Here is a 17497-nt window from a genome sequence, read left to right as displayed (position 1 = left end):
TCCGGGTGAGTTTGCCGCAGTCGTCAATGTGAACGGGGGCGGGCGGCGGACCTTGGTCGCACAATGATTCCGTGTTGTGACGGAGATGTGCTTTCACGTTAGGTAGCACTGATGCGGACTGCGCAGAGTCCAGGCGGCGGGAAGATCTGGGAACGAGTCAAGGCGTTGAGAGATTGCCGAGAGTGGGTGCGAGCGGTGAAGGGAATCGAGGGTTCAGGTGACGCCGATTCGCTCAGTAGCAATGGGGAGAGGTTCAACCGTAGTGTTCGGTGCGGCGGCGTCGTCGGTGTGTTGCGTGTGTCGTCACTGTGTATCACACAAATGAAAGAGTGGAGTGAAGACGATTGTGTGTCGAAGAAGACAACTGTAGACGGAAGCGCCGGAACGGAGCTGGGTGGTACAGGCTAAGCTCGTAGGCTGAATTGCGGAAAGGCAGTCACTCTGCGCCCGAAATTCGCCTGATCAGCTGGTGTGGCCTGGTGGGGGCTTTTTGGCGTTGAGACCGAGCAAGTCGAGACACGGGCGTCGAGGTCGAGAGCGTCGAGATCGATGGTGGGCACTGAGGTAGATGAAGAATGTATGCAACAACAAAGAAAATGTTGCAGGCGGCGGGCTACTCGGAAGAGACTGTAACAAGGCGGCTGCTGGTCGGACGCTTGGCGGATATGGCGGCTGGCTGGCTGGCTGAAATGTTGGCTGGCTGGCGAGTTGGCGGCAGAGCCGGATTGCTTGCGTGCTGGTTGCTGGCTGGGTGCTGCCTGGCCTGGCTGGCTGGCGGTGTACGCTGTGAGGCCGCCGCACGCCGCAGGCTCTCATCTTAGCCGGACAGTCTGGGTGAGGAGTAATCTGCACCCGCCAACCAGGTATGACCGAGACGAGCGCGTCCCTGGGTGAGTCCTGGGTACAGGGAGCGCAGGGGGGAGGGGGTTAGGGGATCCGCAACCCGGTATGGGGCCAGAGGCGGAGAGCCCATGGCCCATGCTGCCCAACGCTAGACCGTTGCGGCATGAGCAGAGAGAACCCCCGTCCTGCCAACCCACTTGCCTCCGCTTGCCGCAGCGCGCGCAACGTCTGCTCCGCCTGCACCCAATCACGCTCTCCCATCCCTTGACAACCTCGATCGAACATTGCCTGGCCTCCACTTGGGCGCTCCTACTTTCTCCTGTTCGCTTGTTTCTCTGTCTCTCCGAAACCCCTGCTGCGGTCTTCTAACAGCAGCGCCTCATTCGACTGAACTCTGCCTTTTCGTACCTTTTTCTGCTGTACCTCTCCAAAAAAAGTCATCGTGGCCTCCTACTGCTGGAAAAACACCGCACCCGAGCGAGGACCGCATGCAGCAACCGAATCACAGAGCTTCAAGCGGACATGCATACTGCAGGGGTTTGCGTAGGACCAGTCGTGCGCGACTTACCCCTCGTCTGCCAGGACGGCATGAGACTGACTTGAGCGCAGCACGATCAACGCTGCTGCGATCCGATCCTCCGATTTCCGAGCATCCCCTTTCACTTTCGCGAGGCTCTCTAGGCAGCAGTTCCGTAATGTCTCTGACTAGTGACGGGTTCATTTTCGTCTTACGGGATTGTGCGTGGCCCACGAGCCTGCATGCCTGCAGCTCGGCAGCTTGAGAATTCTGGGAGGAAGGTGGGACGAGCCAGGTGGCAGACCAGAGGTCCACGGTCCGAAAGGGTCACGGATCAGAATTGTTCCAACACGAATGTCCAGGACCCCGGTGACTCGCCTCGCTGGCGTGCTCAGAAATACCTGGTCATTCGGAACTTGCCCGAGACGTCCGACGACCTCTTGCTGCATACATGCAAGTGCGTAAGTGCGAGTCACCCCTGTGACCCATGCCTTCCCCAGAGCTACCCTCGAGAGCTTGCCGCCCGAACAACTAGTGCATACCGTTGCTTCTGTGCCGACCGGCTGGGCCTGATGTGGAACGGCACGCACGCCGAATCCCGTACTGTGGGCCGTGGACATCGCCGTCGTACCTCGTCGTCTTTGATCGTACCTCTGTCAGTTCTCTGTCAACCTTGTACCTCATCAAGCTCCAACAGAGTGAACTTTGGGCCGTACACAGAGGTCCTTTGGGACCTGTTGGGCCTGTTGGAGCAGGCCACGGACACTCGTGGAGCAGCGCCGCTCCGCTCCCTCCTCTTTCCCGCCTCGCTTGTATCGGTTCAGGCATCGCTTTCCGGACCACAGGAAGGCAGACCGGACCGTATCTCCGTACTCCTCAGCGACGGCCGTATGCATGCTTCATGGATGCGTCTGCAATCATTGTATGTCGTTACACTCGCTTCTTCTGACAGTCCGCCTCAAGGGCTCCATGTCAGGGAAGGGCTTAGCGCGATTCAGTAATGTTCCGAACATCTTCCGGAATCCCCCTGACTTCTTCCCTTGCCCTACCCCGCCAAAAGACGACGGCAGGCGGGGCTCGACTAGAGAGCCTCGGAGGCCTCGGCGGCTACACTTACCCTGCCTCTGCGCAGTCGGCTGCTGTCTTATCTCCATTTGGACAGTGTCTAAATCCGGCGGGCACCCAAGTTCCTGCGAGACGCTGTAAATATCTGCAACAAGACGGAATATCAGAATGCAAACAGGGACCTCGTAACGAGACGTTCTGGGCGCGTCGTCAGCTACGACCTCGCTGTGCCCCTCGTACCCCTCACGCTGTACGCCTTGTGCTGCCGCGCTGCTTTGTGGCCCGGAACAGGAGTCACGGACGAGGAACAGGAGCACGTCCTGGAACCCGAGCACGCAGGCCGATCGACCGAAACGATCGGGCGCCTCTCATGAATATCCATTTACGCATTAACGAGAAGAATAGAGCAGGTGGTCGAGGTGGTCGGACGAGCTGATGTGTTTTCCCGGCTTTGCTATTCGCTAGTCCCCCGCTCTTGTGAGACTCGTGATCGCTCTTGAGCACGCGTGCGCATTTGTGGAGGATAGGTCTCGTGAGTTAGCTCGCGACTCGGGCGAGCAGGCGAGCAGGCGAGCAGGCGAGCTGTCAGCCGAGGACCCGAGCAGCGTACAGTAGTTGGTCGTGCGAGTTAGTTCCTGTTCCAGAACGGAAGTCTGGCGGGTACACTCAGGTCAGAAGAGTCAAAGGTACCACTGAAGGTCTTGTGAGCTAGCCGCTGCCGCTCCGTGGGCTGTGGACATGTGCCACGGCCGAACTGTGGACACGAGCTCACGCTGACGATAAGGGCGACGGGTGACTCGGACGGTCTCGTGAGCTTCGAAGCGCCGCAAGCTCGTGCCGAGACCACGGCAAGGGATTCCGACTTCTGTCGCGACTCCAAATAGAACCAGCTGCATGCCCTAACGTATGCTACACTGTATAGCCTTCTGTTGACATCGCCTCCTTGACAGTCAACTGTGGGTTGCGGGTCTCCGTACCCGCCAGGCCTTCACGATCCCCTAGAACAGAACACCTCGATGGCTCATGTTGACAGTCATAGGGTAGACACTCAGTCGGCACCAGCCTACTTGTCCTTGTCCACATCCATCGCGTCGTCGACACTGTCGCCCTCCTCGTCGCTGTCGTCCTGCGCCGAGAACACCTCGGTGCTTAAGCGGGACGAACCGGGACCCGCGCGCTGGCCGGCAAGGCGGCGACGGAGTGGCGTCGGACTGGGCGCGCTGCGCAGCGTAACGGGCTTGGAGGGGGTCTCGATCGGTCCCGGCGTCGAGAACATGTCGTCGTCGCCCGCCTCCGCCGCTCGCTGAAGGGGGCTCGGGTTCAGGTGATTGCAGCCTGGGGTCAGTTGCCATAGAACGACGCCAACATACGCGGGCAGATCCACTCTGTTGGTTAGTTCACTATTTCCCATCAGGTAACTCACGCATACGCTCCCATTCCCGCTTGCTTCCCACCAGTCCGTTGTGCCGGAAGCACTCGGCGCACACGAGCGCGTACTTGTTCTCCGCGGCTTGCGCTGCGCGTTAGAGTCACCAGGAAGAATTCAACGCACCAGGGTCGTCGCCCAGAATCGAGTCCGCCAGCCGGTCATACCACTTCTTCTCAGGCGTAGGGAGGATCGGCTGAATCGCCTGCATGTGCGTCTGCAGGAAGTGCGCCTGCTCAGGCGTCATACCAGGAGGAATGGGAACAGGAGTCGAGGCTGGCCGTCAGTTTCGGCGTTGGAACGCGTAACTTACGGCGGGGCGTGCCGCCGGCGAGGTGACCGGGAGCGCGGGGGGTGCCATCAGGACCGACGGGGCCTTGGGGACCTTGAGGGCCAGGAGCGTTCAGAACTCCCGGCTGACTCCCTTGTGCGTTGTTGGGAGTGCTAGGCCCAGATCCAGCTGAAGGAGGCGTGTTGGGCGCAGACTGTGGGCCACGCTGCTGGCCACGCTTCGGCGTCTGCTATTAGCGGATGGTTACGGCAACTGGCCACCCACCTGAGGACCGCCAGCTTCGTCGTACTGTTCGATGAGCTTGCGGGTCGAGTCGTAGTTAGTAGCCTTCTTAATCTCGTCGATCGCGGTGCGTTGTTTGCTAAGCAGGAGACGGAGACGAGTTTCTGCCCGGTCAGCGCTCGCGCCCTCGCGCTCTCGTTCCCGTTTACTCACCGTCGCTGATACGGATACGGGTGAAGATGATGCTCAGGAGCCTGTTAAGCAGCCAGAGCCTGGTGTCAGCTTCGACTTCCCCGGGTCAGCTCTTACAGAATCGGGCCCGCAGCGACGATGGCAGTACCGACAGCACGCGCTTCGTTGCCGTGCGAAGACCACCCGACGAGACCCCATGGGATCTGGTCAAAGTACCAAAGGCCTACCCAGATAGCCCAAAGACCAATGCCGTATGCATTGATGGCGAGCTTGAACCGGCGTTCACGTAGCCGCACCTCTGAGAGATGCGTCTTCGCGGCTTCGATCTCGGAAGCCAGCTTGGCGAGGCGCTCTTCATAGCCTTTTGACCCCGACTGAAGTCAGTGATAACTCGCACGCAACCGCTGAGTGCACAGCAGCATTCCTTCACTCACTTTAGAGAACCAGGAGAAGACGCCCATGGCGATGTAAGGAGTGTATGGAGTTGATGGAGTTGAGGCGATGGCGACCAAAACACGACGACGATGACGTCGGAATGTCTGACATCTGGCTGGTCAGTGGCGAAAATACGTCCGCGCCTGTCATTGCTTGGGCCTCTCTGAAATTAGAGATTAAGAGATGAGGGCGATCACTTGACAACCTTAGATATCAAAACATACTCATCAACGCATGCTTACTCGCGTTTTTGACGTGGCCCGACTCACGAGGCCCGCTCGTTTGCGCCGACCATGCACCCGATCGCTCTCCCGCTGTGCCGTTCTTCGGCGTCAAGTCGGCCACAAGGAACGAGACGATTATGAAGCTGCGCTTCAGATTGCAGAGGACAACACTGAAAGGGTACTGAACCATGGTGAGATTACGAAGGGCTAGTAGAGATCTGACGTCCAGCCAAGGTGATGCAGCAGTCTAAGCTGCCCTCGCTGTTCAAGTTTATGCCCGAACCCGGAGCTGAGGTGGAAACAGCTCCTGACCATGAGAAGCTCGGAGAGTCGTCGACCTCGGCCATCTGCGCCGCGGATGCAACAAAGACGCCGAGTAGGAAGGGCAAGGAGAAAGCCGTTGAGACAGAGCCCGATTCATCTTCGATCAACGGTCTGAAGACTGGGTCGCGGCGGCCACCGAGGCTGCTCGACGTCGTGGATTCTGTCGAATCCACTCCTGGGTCAAAGCGTGAGTCCATGCACCTGGCGTTGCTGATCCCTAGCCTCGGCTGGTTTGCGGAAGAACGCTGTCGGAGTGCAACTCTTATCCAGAGATCTTCACAGGCAGATCTTCCCCGGCGACCCGTTACCTCGGCCTCCGTCTGCACTGCTCAACATCTCAAAGTCGCATCTAGGCCAGAATGGATTGTCTCCCGAAGGAGCAGGAGTCGTACCCGAGATCAACCTTCCTCTGCCGCCATTGGAGGGCGACAACATCCGCACGCACTTCCATGCTTTGGGACATTATGCGGCGGAGCCCTACATGTCTATGGCGCGGGAGTTTGCGAGGGCAGAGCTCCCCCCGATGCCGGAGCGCTGGGCACATGTTCCTGGGTGGACGAGGTACGGTCGCGACGGAAGCGTGGAGCATGTTGAAGACCTGAAGGGTGAGAGGCTAGTATGCTTCGACGTGGAAACACTTTACAAGCTCTCGCAGTACCCCGTCATGGCCACTGCTGCATCGCCGGATGCGTGGTATTCGTGGCTCAGCCCCAGCATCTTCGAAGATCCGCCAAATGAGCGACCAAAGCCAAACGAATCATGGGACCGAAGCGTTCCAAAGTGTCATCCGAGGACACTGATTCCGCTCTTTGGAGACAACAAGCAGCCCACCATTGCTGTCGGTCACAACGTTGGATACGATCGTGGTCGAGTGGCCGATGAGTATTCGCTTGATCTCACGCCGACCCGATGGCTGGACACCCTCAGCCTGCACGTGGCCACCCGCGGTATCACGTCCGTCCAGCGACCTGCTTGGATGAAACATCGGAAGATCAAGGAGACGAAGGCTCAACAGCGCGATGAGACCATAGAGTACCTGCAAGAGGTGTCAGAGAACGACGACCTTCTTAAGGAGAGTCTGGCAGAGTTCTCGGCGAACATGAACGACGATCCCGCCATAGACATCCAAACGTGGGAGGATACCACCGCCGTCAATTCACTCGCTGAGGTGGCTCGTCTCCATTGCGGGGTCAAAGTCGACAAGACAGTTCGCGATCGCTTCGGAGACGAGGACATTCTCCACGCTTCGCAGCTGCGCCCAGAGCTCGACGATCTATTGCGATACTGTGCGAAGGACGTGCAGATTACCCACGACGTGTACAAAGTGGTGCTACCGTTGTTCATGAACAGCTGCCCGCACCCAGCGACGTTTGCGGGAGTCCTCGCTATGGGCAGTGCCTTCCTCCCTGTCGATCGCAACTGGGAGAAGTACCTCAAGAATGCCGAATCGATGTACATCAAGCTTCGCACGGAGGTTCGACAAGCTCTGAGGACGCTGGCGGATCGGCTAAGGCGCGAGGGACCCAACGATCAAGACCCGTGGTCGTCGCAGCTAGATTGGACACCGAAGAAGGCACGCTGGTCTGACGGCACCTCTCACATCGCGCCCGTTGTGGAGTCGACGCCCGAGCCAACCGATGCCAAGCCGGCTTGGTACACAGTCGTCACCGAGACTCCTGATGCTCTGCTTAGCAATCAGTCGGAGCGCAACATCCTTCCGCTCTTGCTAAAGTTGAAGTACAAAGGTTACCCAGTGTACTACCTCAACGAGCACTGGTGGTGTTTCCGAGCTCCGCTGGACGACGTCTCCGGTCTCGTTGAAGAGCACGGCATGCCACTTGAGCTCGGTCCTCGAGACGCGCATCTGGAGCCGATGCTGGAGGACTCGGCGTTTTTCCGGGTCCCGTCGAACGGCAAGTTGACGTCACGGCGCAGTAAGCTTACCGGCAAGCCTGCTGCCAAGGACGTCAAGAGCGAGGTTCTCACCAGCCCGTACCCAGCGGCGCTGACCCTCCTGACTTCGCCTTCGCCACCAAAGTCCTTGCTTTCGGGACTTCAGCAACTGGCTGAGATGACTCTCGAGAAGGGCGACGTCGATCAATGGACAGCGCAGCTCGACTGGTCAACGTCGGGTAGTCCCAAGCGCAAGGCAAGGTCCACTACGAAGAAGACGGAGGCTGAGAAGTATCCCCACGGCACTTGGCCAAAGTGGTACTGGGAACTGACTGTCCCGGAGAGCAACAAGAAGTTTGTCCGCGGAGAGTTGGACCTCACCATGCGCAAGAGTGTGGCTCCCCTTCTGCTTCGCATGCAGTGGCACGGATACCCACTTGTGTACAGCAAGGAGTTCAAGTGGCTGTACCGTGTGCCAAAGTCCGATCTGTCGCAGGACAAGAACTCGACACTCTCCGAAAAGAAGGCTGTGAAGTTCTTCCCCATTGAGGGAGACGAGCAACTGTTGGAGCTGGCTGAGAAGGACTACGCGTTCTTCCAGCTTCCTCACAAGGATGGCGAAGGAAACAACGTCGGTAACCCGCTGTCGAAATCCTTCCTGAAGGCTGTCGAGTCTGGCGAACTGTCCTCGGCTCTTGCGGATGATGAGGACAAGCAACTGGCTAGTGCAGCTAAAGCCGCGACGAATATGAACGCTCTCTGTTCGTACTGGATCTCGTCCCGCGAACGCATCATGAACCAGTTCGTCGTTTATGACAAGGATGGTGATCGTGGCATGATTCTCCCGCAGGTCATCACCATGGGTACCGTCACGCGTCGTGCGGTTGAGGCAACTTGGCTCACCGCTTCGAACGCCAAGAAGAACCGCGTCGGCTCGGAGCTAAAGTCGCTCGTGAAGGCGCCTCCTGGCTACGCTATCGTCGGCGCGGATGTTGACTCCGAGGAGTTGTGGATCTCCAGTGTCATGGGCGACTCCCAGTTCGGAATGCACGGCGCAACAGCGATCGGCTGGATGACGCTGGAGGGTACGAAGAGTGCCGGGACGGACCTGCACTCCAAGACCGCAAGCATCCTGAACATCTCCCGTGATGCTGCCAAGGTCTTCAACTACAGCCGCATCTACGGTGCCGGCAAGCCACATGCGATCCAGCTGCTGCTACAGGGCGACGGCAAGCTCACCAAGGAAGCCGCCGATGAGCTCGCAACAAACCTGTACAAGCAGACGAAGGGCGCGAAGACGTTCCGGAGCAAGGGCCGAGGCCCGGCTGCGAGCCAGTACCTCTGGCACGGCGGCAGCGAGTCATATCTGTTCAACACGCTGGAAGCGATCGCGCTTATGGACCGCCCGACGACTCCAGCGCTCGGATGCGGTGTAACACGGGCGCTCCGCAAGTCCTTCCTCGACGCGGGGCACTCGTATCTGCCCTCGCGCATCAACTGGGTCGTGCAAAGCTCGGGTGTCGACTACCTGCACCTCCTGATCACGTCGATGGAGTACCTCACGAAGAAGTACGACATCAAGGCGCGCTACCTCATCAGCGTGCACGACGAGGTGCGCTATCTTGCGGCCGAGGAAGACAAGCTGCGCACGGCGCTCGCGCTCCAGATCGCGAATGCGTGGACGCGTGCGCTGTTCTGCTACAACCTCGGCCTCGACGACATGCCGCAGGGCATTGCCTTCTTCTCCGCCGTGGACATTGACCACATCCTGCGCAAGGAGACGGACATGCCGTGCGTGACCCCGAGCAGCGCCGAGGCCATCCCGCCTGGCGAGAGCCTCGACATCAAGCAGCTGCTCGACACGGGCGTCACGCTCGGCAAGAGCCGGTTCGGGCCCCTGCCCCGTGTCGAGGACGAGGGACCTCCAGTCGCCATCTTCAAGGACATCCGCTCTGTCGACCACCAGCGCTTCCTCGAGGCGCAGGCGAGCAGCCACAGCCGCGCGGCACGGTTCTGGCTCGACTCGCAGCCACGCACGGACGGCTTGGAGGATTCCCCGGAGTCTGCCACGCCGGCGCCCCGCCGCAAGCGCAAGTCCACCAAGATGACGACACCTAAGAAATTTGCCGTCTCGGACGCGGACCTCGACAGCGCGTACCAGCAGTATCTTGCTAGCAAGTGATGCATAATGCACATATGGATACTGTTACATAAGACACTAACCGAGAAAACCAATCTATGCCTAGAGCATGACGCACACCTCGGCCGCGATGATGAGACAGCTAACGAGCATAGTGACGAAGAGGGGCACGAGATTGTTGACACAGAACTGGCCAATACGCACGCGAATGCCGCGCGCGAAGAGGAGGTCCTTCCACAGCAACCCGGCAAGGCTGGCCGAAAAGGTGAAAGAGTATGCGCCATAATTACACCCCGTCGCGAGCGTCAGCATGCTGGCGTACAATATCCTCTGGTCCACATCTCCTCCTTCAGCGCGCGCAGCGCGCTTCCACTCAACGAGCACCTGCTGCCACAGGACCGCGCTGCCAATGTTGGTCCCGCAAAAGTTGCTCCCGACGACAGAGAGCAGGGCGAGCATGAAGATGGCCCCCGCGAGACCCGTCCGCGCGACGTAGATGGCCCACCAGCGCGCCCAGATGCCGATCCACGTCTCGAGGCTGCGCACGAGGATGAAGAAGGAGAGCGCGAAGAGCACGAGCGGGAAGGGGAGGCGCGGGACGATGCTTGAGACGGTCGGGAAGGTGCGCCGGAACCAGTGGATTGGGTGGTGTCTTGGTCGCCTTCGTCGCCTTCGTGGAATGTTGCAGGCTGCCGTGCTTGAGGAGGCTGGAGTGGGGATCGATGTTCCCAGACCTGAACTCGAGCCCGGAGTGACAGTCGGGGTGGAAGCAGAAGGCGTAGAGGGCATCACTGCGCTGGTCGACGCCTCAAGTGGAGCCAGCGGAGCCAGCGGAGCAAGGGCAGCAGGTGAAGGACGCGAACGGCATACGCGCGAGCTGAGCCGCCGCCGCATGCCACGTTTCATGACGGGCCGCACGATGTGCAGTTCGAGTTCGCCGTCGACGTCTTCCTCGTCCTCCTTCTCTTCTTCCTCGTAGCTCCTGCGCTCCCCATTGCTACAAGTACACTCCCCCGCCTGTCCCACACCCCTTTCGCCTCTCTCGCCACTAGCACCATTCTGGCCGCTCTGGCCCAGATCGGCCAACTCCACATCCTTCCCCCGCTGTCCCCGATGCCGCCAGTCGTGCCACATATCCCGCAATGCGACGAGAACAGCCGCAGGCGCAGCGACGCTCCACACGCCCGCGGCGCCGTGCAGCTGTCCCGTCGCGCTGAGCACGACGAGCACAACAACGGCAAGGATGAAGACGGTGCTGGCCCACACCGCGCCTGCGGGATCGACGAGGGCAGAGCGCGGATAGACGTCGGGGGGACGTATAGCCCGTCTCAGCTGGGCGCGGTACTGCAGCGCAATGACGGGGTACAGCACCACAGCCGCTGCGAGGGTGGGCAAAACCATCCAGGCCGAGTACTGGAGGAAGCTGAGGCCGAAGGCGGCGCTGAGCACGAGATTGGTCGGATTCGACGACACCAGAATCGCGCTGGCCAGGTTGGCCGCGTAGATCTCCATGAAGGCGTAGGGCTCGGCGGGGGAACCGGACGTACGCGAGAAATAGGCGACGAAGGGCGTACCGGACAGCACGATGGGATCGTTGCCGGCTACGGCGGAGATGAAGATGAACAGCGCGTATAGTGCCGCGAAGACGGGTTGCGCCGACTTGCCCTTCCGGCGCCTGGCTCGACCGCTGCCTTCGCCTGCCGCCACCGTCTCGCTCGACGCAGTCTCCACAGCTGTGGCCCCCGGAGCAAAGGCCGAATTCGTCGGCGTCGCCCTCCCGCTCGGTCCAGGAGTTTGACCCGGCGTAGCCCCCGGCGTAGCGCTAGGCGTCTCAACAGCGGCAGAGTGGTCCGTCGCCTTCTTAGCAACCAGGAAAGCAAGGTATCGCAGCAGTCCGACCTGATCGAGCGACAGGGCAATGTACGCAAACGAGAGGAAGAGGATCATGACGTCGAACGGCCGGATGGGCTCGGCCACAATGCCCTCGCGCACCGTGCGGCCCGTGATGCACGTGCTGGCCAGCAAGAGGAGCACGCCGGCCGGCGGCGCAGTGACGAGGCCGAGTTTGAAGTGGTGAGGAACCCCCTTCTCCTTGTCTCGTATTCTTTGCTTGGCCGTCGTCTCTGCGTCGGCCGTGCTGCCGCTTCCACTGCCGTTTACTGTGGTCGTGGCCTCGCTCGATGCAGGAGCGCTGGGCACGCCGGGACCGCTGGGAGCGACGTCAGGAGCAGGGACCGACTCGGCCGCGTCCGTGACGCCCGTCTCAGTGACGGCGTTCTGCCGTGTGCCGTCCGAGTTGCCGCCCCAGATCGGACCGTCGTGGTCGAGAGGGCCGAAGCCGAGCAGATGCTCGACCCCATCAATGAGACGACGATAGCCCACACCCAGCACGCGCGGGATTGGGATCTTGATCGGCCAAATCACGAGCGCATCTAGTCATTAGTATGTCTCTATGTCTAGTTAGGAGAGTGGGATCGGTGCCGGAGGTGCACACTGCTAAGCACACATGCGGCAAGCTCACAAGTCGGAAGGGTGGAGGTGGTGCGAAAGTTGGTGGGCAGAGTCGGAAATGCACTCACTGACGACGAAGAACACGACGAGAGTAACAATGCTTCGCGCCGTAATTTCGGACATCGTGCGTCGTGCGCCGCTTCGGCGATCGTCGGAGGACGAAGACAATGGGAGTTTCGGAGTGAGAGCAAGTGAGTGGCTTACGCTCTCAAGACTTCGGCAATGATCTCAGACATTTGGCTGATAAGAGCCTAACACGTGATCGGCGTTGTTCGTCAAGACCGCGACACAGACAATGCAGCGATCTTCAGACACGTCTGTCCGTGCAACCACGAGGTCCAATGCCAGTGCAATTGCATACTATTCCAGCCTGTATGGGTATAGCGGCCCCAAGTAGTAAGCATTATGTAGAAAGAGTATGAAAAAGGAAATTGTGTGAGGAAATTGTTTGGTTGCGGTGTTGCGTGCGCGTGACGAGAGAGCACTTGAATCATACGAGAGACACGATACTAGCGATAGAGAGAGATATATAATCGAGAGAGAAAAAGAAATGGAAAGAAGAGAAGAGAGAAATGGAAAGAATAAGGAGATGGGAGAGACAGGACAGAGGCAGCTCGAGTCGGAACGTCCTCTGACGCTCCTGCCGGCGATACAAACAACCCGAGAACCAAACAGACACAGCGCGGCAGACGTGAGGAAATGTCCGACTCAAAGGTGCCCGATTCATCCTCCGGCGACGCCGACTTCGCCCTCATTGTCCTCGCCCATGTTCTCCAGGTACTGCGCAAAGTCGATGCCCTCAGCACCGCCGAGGCTGCTGACCCAGTCGAGGTCACCGTCGGCACCGAACAGACTCGTGTCGCCCATGATGTCGCCGCCGAACAACGACGTAGTGTTGTTGTTGTTGGCGTTGTTCGCAGCGTTGTTGTTGGTGTTGTTGGCGTTGTTGTTGCCATTGGCGACATTGTTGTCGCCAACACCTCCGTTCATCATGTTGCCGTTCGTGTTCGCTGGTGTCGGCGCGTTACCGTTGTTGTTCGGTGACGGAGCGACCTGCTGGCTGCCGTCGTTGCCCATATTCTGCTGAGGCGAGTTACGGTGCGACTTTGGTGTGCCGGCCTGTTTGTCAGTTCAGTCCAGAATGTGCAACTCACCATCAACTCCTCCTTGTTCTGCATCTTGGGCGTCATCGACATCTTGCCAGCCTGCGGTGTGCGTCCTCCGAGCTGAGCAGGGCTCTGAGGGGGCAGCATCGACCCCTCAGCACCACCGCTCTTGCTTTGATTCCGCTGCATTGACTGGCCGGGCAGTCCACTGATGGAGACATTGCGCGGCGACTGGCCAGGCATCTGCTGTCCCTGCTGAGCCGGGCTATGCGACTCCATTGGCGTGCCACCAAGCGACACCTGGCGCTGCCCCATCTGCATGCCCATCATCATCTGGCCCTGCTGACCGGGATTCTGAGGCTGAAAACCAGCCTGCAGAACCTGGGGCTGGATGAACGGGCTCGCGGCAGCGCTGCCAGAGTTGCGGCGCTGGCGCTTGCGATCCGGGGGCGTGCTTCCTCGTCCGTCCGGTGGTCGCTGCTGGCCGGGGTGCGACGCCTGCTGCATCATCGGCTGAAACTGCTGTGGCGTCGTGGCTGCCGGGGAAGCACCAGGCGCTCCGGGGGTCGCACCATTGGCGTTCGTGCTCGCTACCATCTGTCGCCGCTGGGCCTCACCCAGCTGCGCTCGGTAGTGCATTGTGACCTTTTGCTGTCTGTCAGTTCATCTTCGCTTACCCTCACTCACCTTGTCCTCGTCAGAGAGCTTGGACGGGTCGCGGTCACCGAGGCCTAGGGCGTGAAAAGTCTGCGCCACCAGGTGCGGCTGCGCGTTGTGGAACCCCATGTTTTGGATGACGGCCTGCTGCTGCAGGATCTGGTGCTGGCGCTGCAGAGCGGGGTTGGCGTTGTTCTGCATTTGCTGGTGCTGCTGCATCATCTGCTGATGCTGAGCCGCGAGGGCTTGGGCGTGCTGGTGCTGGGCAACGACGTGCGGCTGCTGCTGCGCCTGCTGTTGGGCCTGTTGCTGCTCAGACTGCAGAACCTGTGCCCGGTTCTGAATCGCCTGCGTTTGATTCTGAAGCATGTTGTGGTTGTGCATGGCCGCCGGTGTGGCAGGGCTAGTGCCAGGCTGAGGCGTTCCCGCCTGCATAAACCCCGGCTGACCAGGCTGCATTCCTTGGTGCTGCTGGGGCATTCCAGGAACCATCGTCGGCGTGCCTGTCGGCGTAGGCCCGTTGATCGGTACTGGTGGTCGCACGTGCTTCTGATGAGGCGACGGCATGACGTGCTGAGGTGTCATGCGAGGCGAGGGAGCCATCGGTGACGCATGGTTCGGGGCACCGCCCTGCATGACCATGTGGGCGGGTTGAGGGGTGCCGAAGACGTGTTGTCCCGGAACAGCTGGCCTCTGCGCCGGTGATCCACCAGCGGCAGCCTGTCCGAAGCGCTGGGCGGCGGCCTGTTGCTGAGCGACCTGCTGCGCGTGCTGAGCCTGTTGAGCTTGCTGCTGTTGCTGTCGCTGCTGTTGCAGAGCATGCTGCTGCTGAGCTTGAGCCTGAGCATGAGCGAATGCTTGAGCTTGAGCTTGCGCGTGCTGAGCGTGCTGCTGCTGTTGCTGCTGCTGCTGAGCTTGCTGGGCTTGTTGCTGCGGCGTCTGTTGCTGCTGAGCCTGTTGAGCCTGCTGCTGTTGCTGCTGAGCTTGTTGAGCTTGCTGCTGCTGCTGCTGTTGCTGTTGTTGCTGCTGCTGAGCCTGCTGCTGCTGTTGATTCGGCTGCTGCTGCTGCTGTTGCTGCTGAGCTTGCCTCATCTCCATGAACTGCTGGCTCGAAATGGGTCGTCCGGGAGCCGCGCTGGGTGTTCCGGCTTGGAACTGCGCAGGCTGTTGCTGAGGCGTTCCGCTCGGACCCGGTATTGACTGTCGTAGGCTTCGCAGACGGTTAATACCTTCGACGTAGGCCTGATGGTTATTCAGCGCCTGTGGTCCCTTGCCAGCGGTGACAATGTCCCAGAAGGCAGCCCAGAGTCTGTGCGCTGTCAGCATTCCCGATCGGTGATATAAACAGCTGCCTCCACTCACTCTGACAAGACGCCCTTCTGAACCTGAATCGGTAGCGGGGGCTGCTCGCCTAGTCCACCCTCTGTCCGAAGCTGAGCTGCTGTTGAGGTCAACTCGTTCTTCATGAGATACTCGTGGATGTAGGGTCGAAGTAAGGAATCGGCATCGCGGATCGGCTGACCGCCGATCTGCGATTGCACCGATCCGACTCGGCTCATATCGAACCCTTGACCCGTCATCTGGTGCTCCATCGCCGTTTGTTGCTGGTGCTGGGCAGCAGCCGTTGGCATGATCTGCCCCGGGGTCGCGGTCTGCTGTGGCGATGGGCGCATCACGGGTGTCGTTCCAGGGGCGTGAGGAGGGTGCTGCTGAGCCTGCTGGGCGGCCTGCATTCCTGGGTGCTGCTGGAAACCGTGTTGAAGCTGTCCTGGTCGCACGCCGGGAGCCGCTCCTGGAGGTCGCATCTGCTGAACGCCTGGACGGGCAGCCATGGCCATGGCCGCCGCCTGCGGTGGATGTCCAGTGTATTGCTGAGGTTGCACGCCGCCCGCAGCGGTCGCGCCTGGGAAAGTCTGGTGTTGGAGGTGAGGAGAGGGGGTGACATGGTGTCCAGCGGCGTTTTGCGCCTGGACGGCGGCAGCGGCTTGAGCCATCCGTTGCTGCTGTTGCTGCTGCAACTGCTGCTGTTGAGCAGCGGCTGCCGTCTGTGCCTGCTGGACCTGGTGCGCGGCCATGGCCTGCTGGTGAAGCTGATGCCGCTGGAGCATCTGGTGCTGCTGAACCTGCGCCTGCGCCGCTTGTTGTTGCTGAATCTGTTGAGCATGTGTCTGGCTCAAACCGACGACGCCCATTCCCTGGGGTCGGACGACTTGAGCGTAAGGTGTCTGGGTGTACTGCGCCATTGGGATGGGCATTCCCGACGGGCCGGGTTGACCGGGCTGCATGAGGTGGGAAGCTTGAGTGTGAGTTGAATGGATAACAGGAGGATGGGGCAAGGCCATGGCCTGTGAGGAAGCGTCAGCATCGGGCCGTTCGATATCAGATCGGAAGACGTCGGCGAGGTCTCAACTCAAAACTCGGCGAGACCGCCTTAGTTGGGAGTGTTACTTACGTTTTATCGCCAGGGCCTCGACACAAATGCACCTTCCGTGTCGCTATCCCAAGGTCACCTCAGAGGCGCCGCAGAAAGAGGAATGCGCAACGAGACGAAGAAACCCAACCTTGCAGTTGAGGGCGTACTTTATGAATACTGCCCTTACGCCTGCTGGAGGTGGTCGGATGTCCGGACTGTGTGTGGGCTTTGTCAATGTCTTCTCTTCACTGGTGAGAAACGGTGACGACGTTTGTGTGTGTGGGCCGATAACGCTTGTCACGGGGTTATGCAAGCCGAGGAACACGCAGTGAATGTCGCCAGGTGCGAGAAGATTGTGTCGATGTCGTCGCGAGTACGTGAAGAACGAGGGCCGACCTGTGATGCAGGTCTGTGCACTTCGGGTTTGAGACAAAGGGGCGGGGGCGACAAGCTCAACAATAAAGCGTGTCCGGTTTTCCGTGATGACCGACGTTGATGCCAGCGAAAATGCAGTGCTAATGGATACAGTTGTTGGTGTGGATGGCAAGTGATGGAGGAAGATGGATGGCGATGGAGCTGTTGAACCTGGGGTGGTGGATGACAGAGCGGGCTAGGTTTTGTCGCCGAGATGACCGGACGGTAAAAGCCACACAGTGTTCACCTGGCGGTGTGTACGTGTGTATGTGTGTGTGTCGAGCTGTGCGATGGGGAACGATGCGTTCCGAACTGCGTCAGGTGGAGAACGCAGCTCGCGGTCGACTTGGCTGGCGGGAGGCGCAGGCGGTAGTGGGCGCTCGAGGTTGGTGAGTCGCGCGGTGGGCACCTTGCGATCTTCGATTGCCCTGTCTCGGGGATGCGAGCTTGCACGTCGATTTGCACGGTGCAGCAGCGCGTAGACACCGACAGAAGGTTTAACAGCTAAACGTGAGAAACGCTCTAGGACTTGGCGGTATCGATCGCATGAAACTCACCCGTACGACGCCGATGCTAAGGGGCGAGGTGGCGCACTACTTGCAATCGCGTTGACCGTGATGGCCGATCACGATGTCAATCAGCAGCTGGGAAAAGGGTGGGAGGATGGACGCGTCGGAGAGGCGTGCAGCGGTCTCTGATCCGATGAAACGCGCAACAGACAGGGATGGATGTCGTGTTGGGTGTCCGATGTAACGACGATGCGAGTGACCGCGAGCAATCGAGACCAAACGAGATCGATCTTGCCGAAGGCGGCTATCGAGAG

General features: G+C 59.9%; 4 protein-coding genes across 4 annotated transcripts; 1 reads left to right on the top strand and 3 right to left on the bottom strand.

Moving 5' to 3' along the window:
* Positions 1–3488: 3488 nt before the first annotated feature.
* A1Q1_04263 (uncharacterized protein) lies at positions 3489–5018 on the bottom strand (the record flags this gene model as incomplete). Its single annotated transcript, XM_014322640.1, has 8 exons — positions 3489–3810; positions 3849–3941; positions 4019–4127; positions 4165–4360; positions 4408–4529; positions 4579–4619; positions 4675–4931; positions 4992–5018. 8 exons carry the CDS (start codon positions 5016–5018, stop codon positions 3489–3491), a joined length of 1167 nt encoding a protein of 388 aa, XP_014178115.1.
* A 435-nt stretch (positions 5019–5453) lies between these two features.
* On the top strand, positions 5454–9615 carry A1Q1_04262 (gamma DNA-directed DNA polymerase; the record flags this gene model as incomplete). The annotated part of the gene is made up of 2 exons (XM_014322639.1): positions 5454–5727; positions 5894–9615. The coding sequence occupies 2 exons, from the start codon at positions 5454–5456 to the stop codon at positions 9613–9615; spliced, it is 3996 nt and encodes a 1331-aa protein (XP_014178114.1).
* Positions 9616–9675: 60 nt separating this feature from the next.
* On the bottom strand, positions 9676–12207 carry A1Q1_04261 (uncharacterized protein; the record flags this gene model as incomplete). The annotated part of the gene is made up of 2 exons (XM_014322638.1): positions 9676–12005; positions 12153–12207. 2 exons carry the CDS (start codon positions 12205–12207, stop codon positions 9676–9678), a joined length of 2385 nt encoding a protein of 794 aa, XP_014178113.1.
* A 600-nt stretch (positions 12208–12807) lies between these two features.
* Positions 12808–16189, bottom strand: A1Q1_04260 (LEUNIG protein; the record flags this gene model as incomplete). Its single annotated transcript, XM_014322637.1, has 4 exons — positions 12808–13188; positions 13239–13835; positions 13878–15156; positions 15210–16189. The coding sequence occupies 4 exons, from the start codon at positions 16187–16189 to the stop codon at positions 12808–12810; spliced, it is 3237 nt and encodes a 1078-aa protein (XP_014178112.1).
* Between the last annotated feature and the right edge of the window lie 1308 nt (positions 16190–17497).

The sequence above is a fragment of the Trichosporon asahii genome (genome assembly GCF_000293215.1).
Source record: "Trichosporon asahii var. asahii CBS 2479 unplaced genomic scaffold scaffold00070, whole genome shotgun sequence".
NCBI classification, from domain to species: domain Eukaryota; kingdom Fungi; phylum Basidiomycota; class Tremellomycetes; order Trichosporonales; family Trichosporonaceae; genus Trichosporon; species Trichosporon asahii.
The sequence above is the reverse complement of the archived record's forward strand: the minus strand, read 5'-3'. Positions and strand labels throughout refer to the sequence as shown.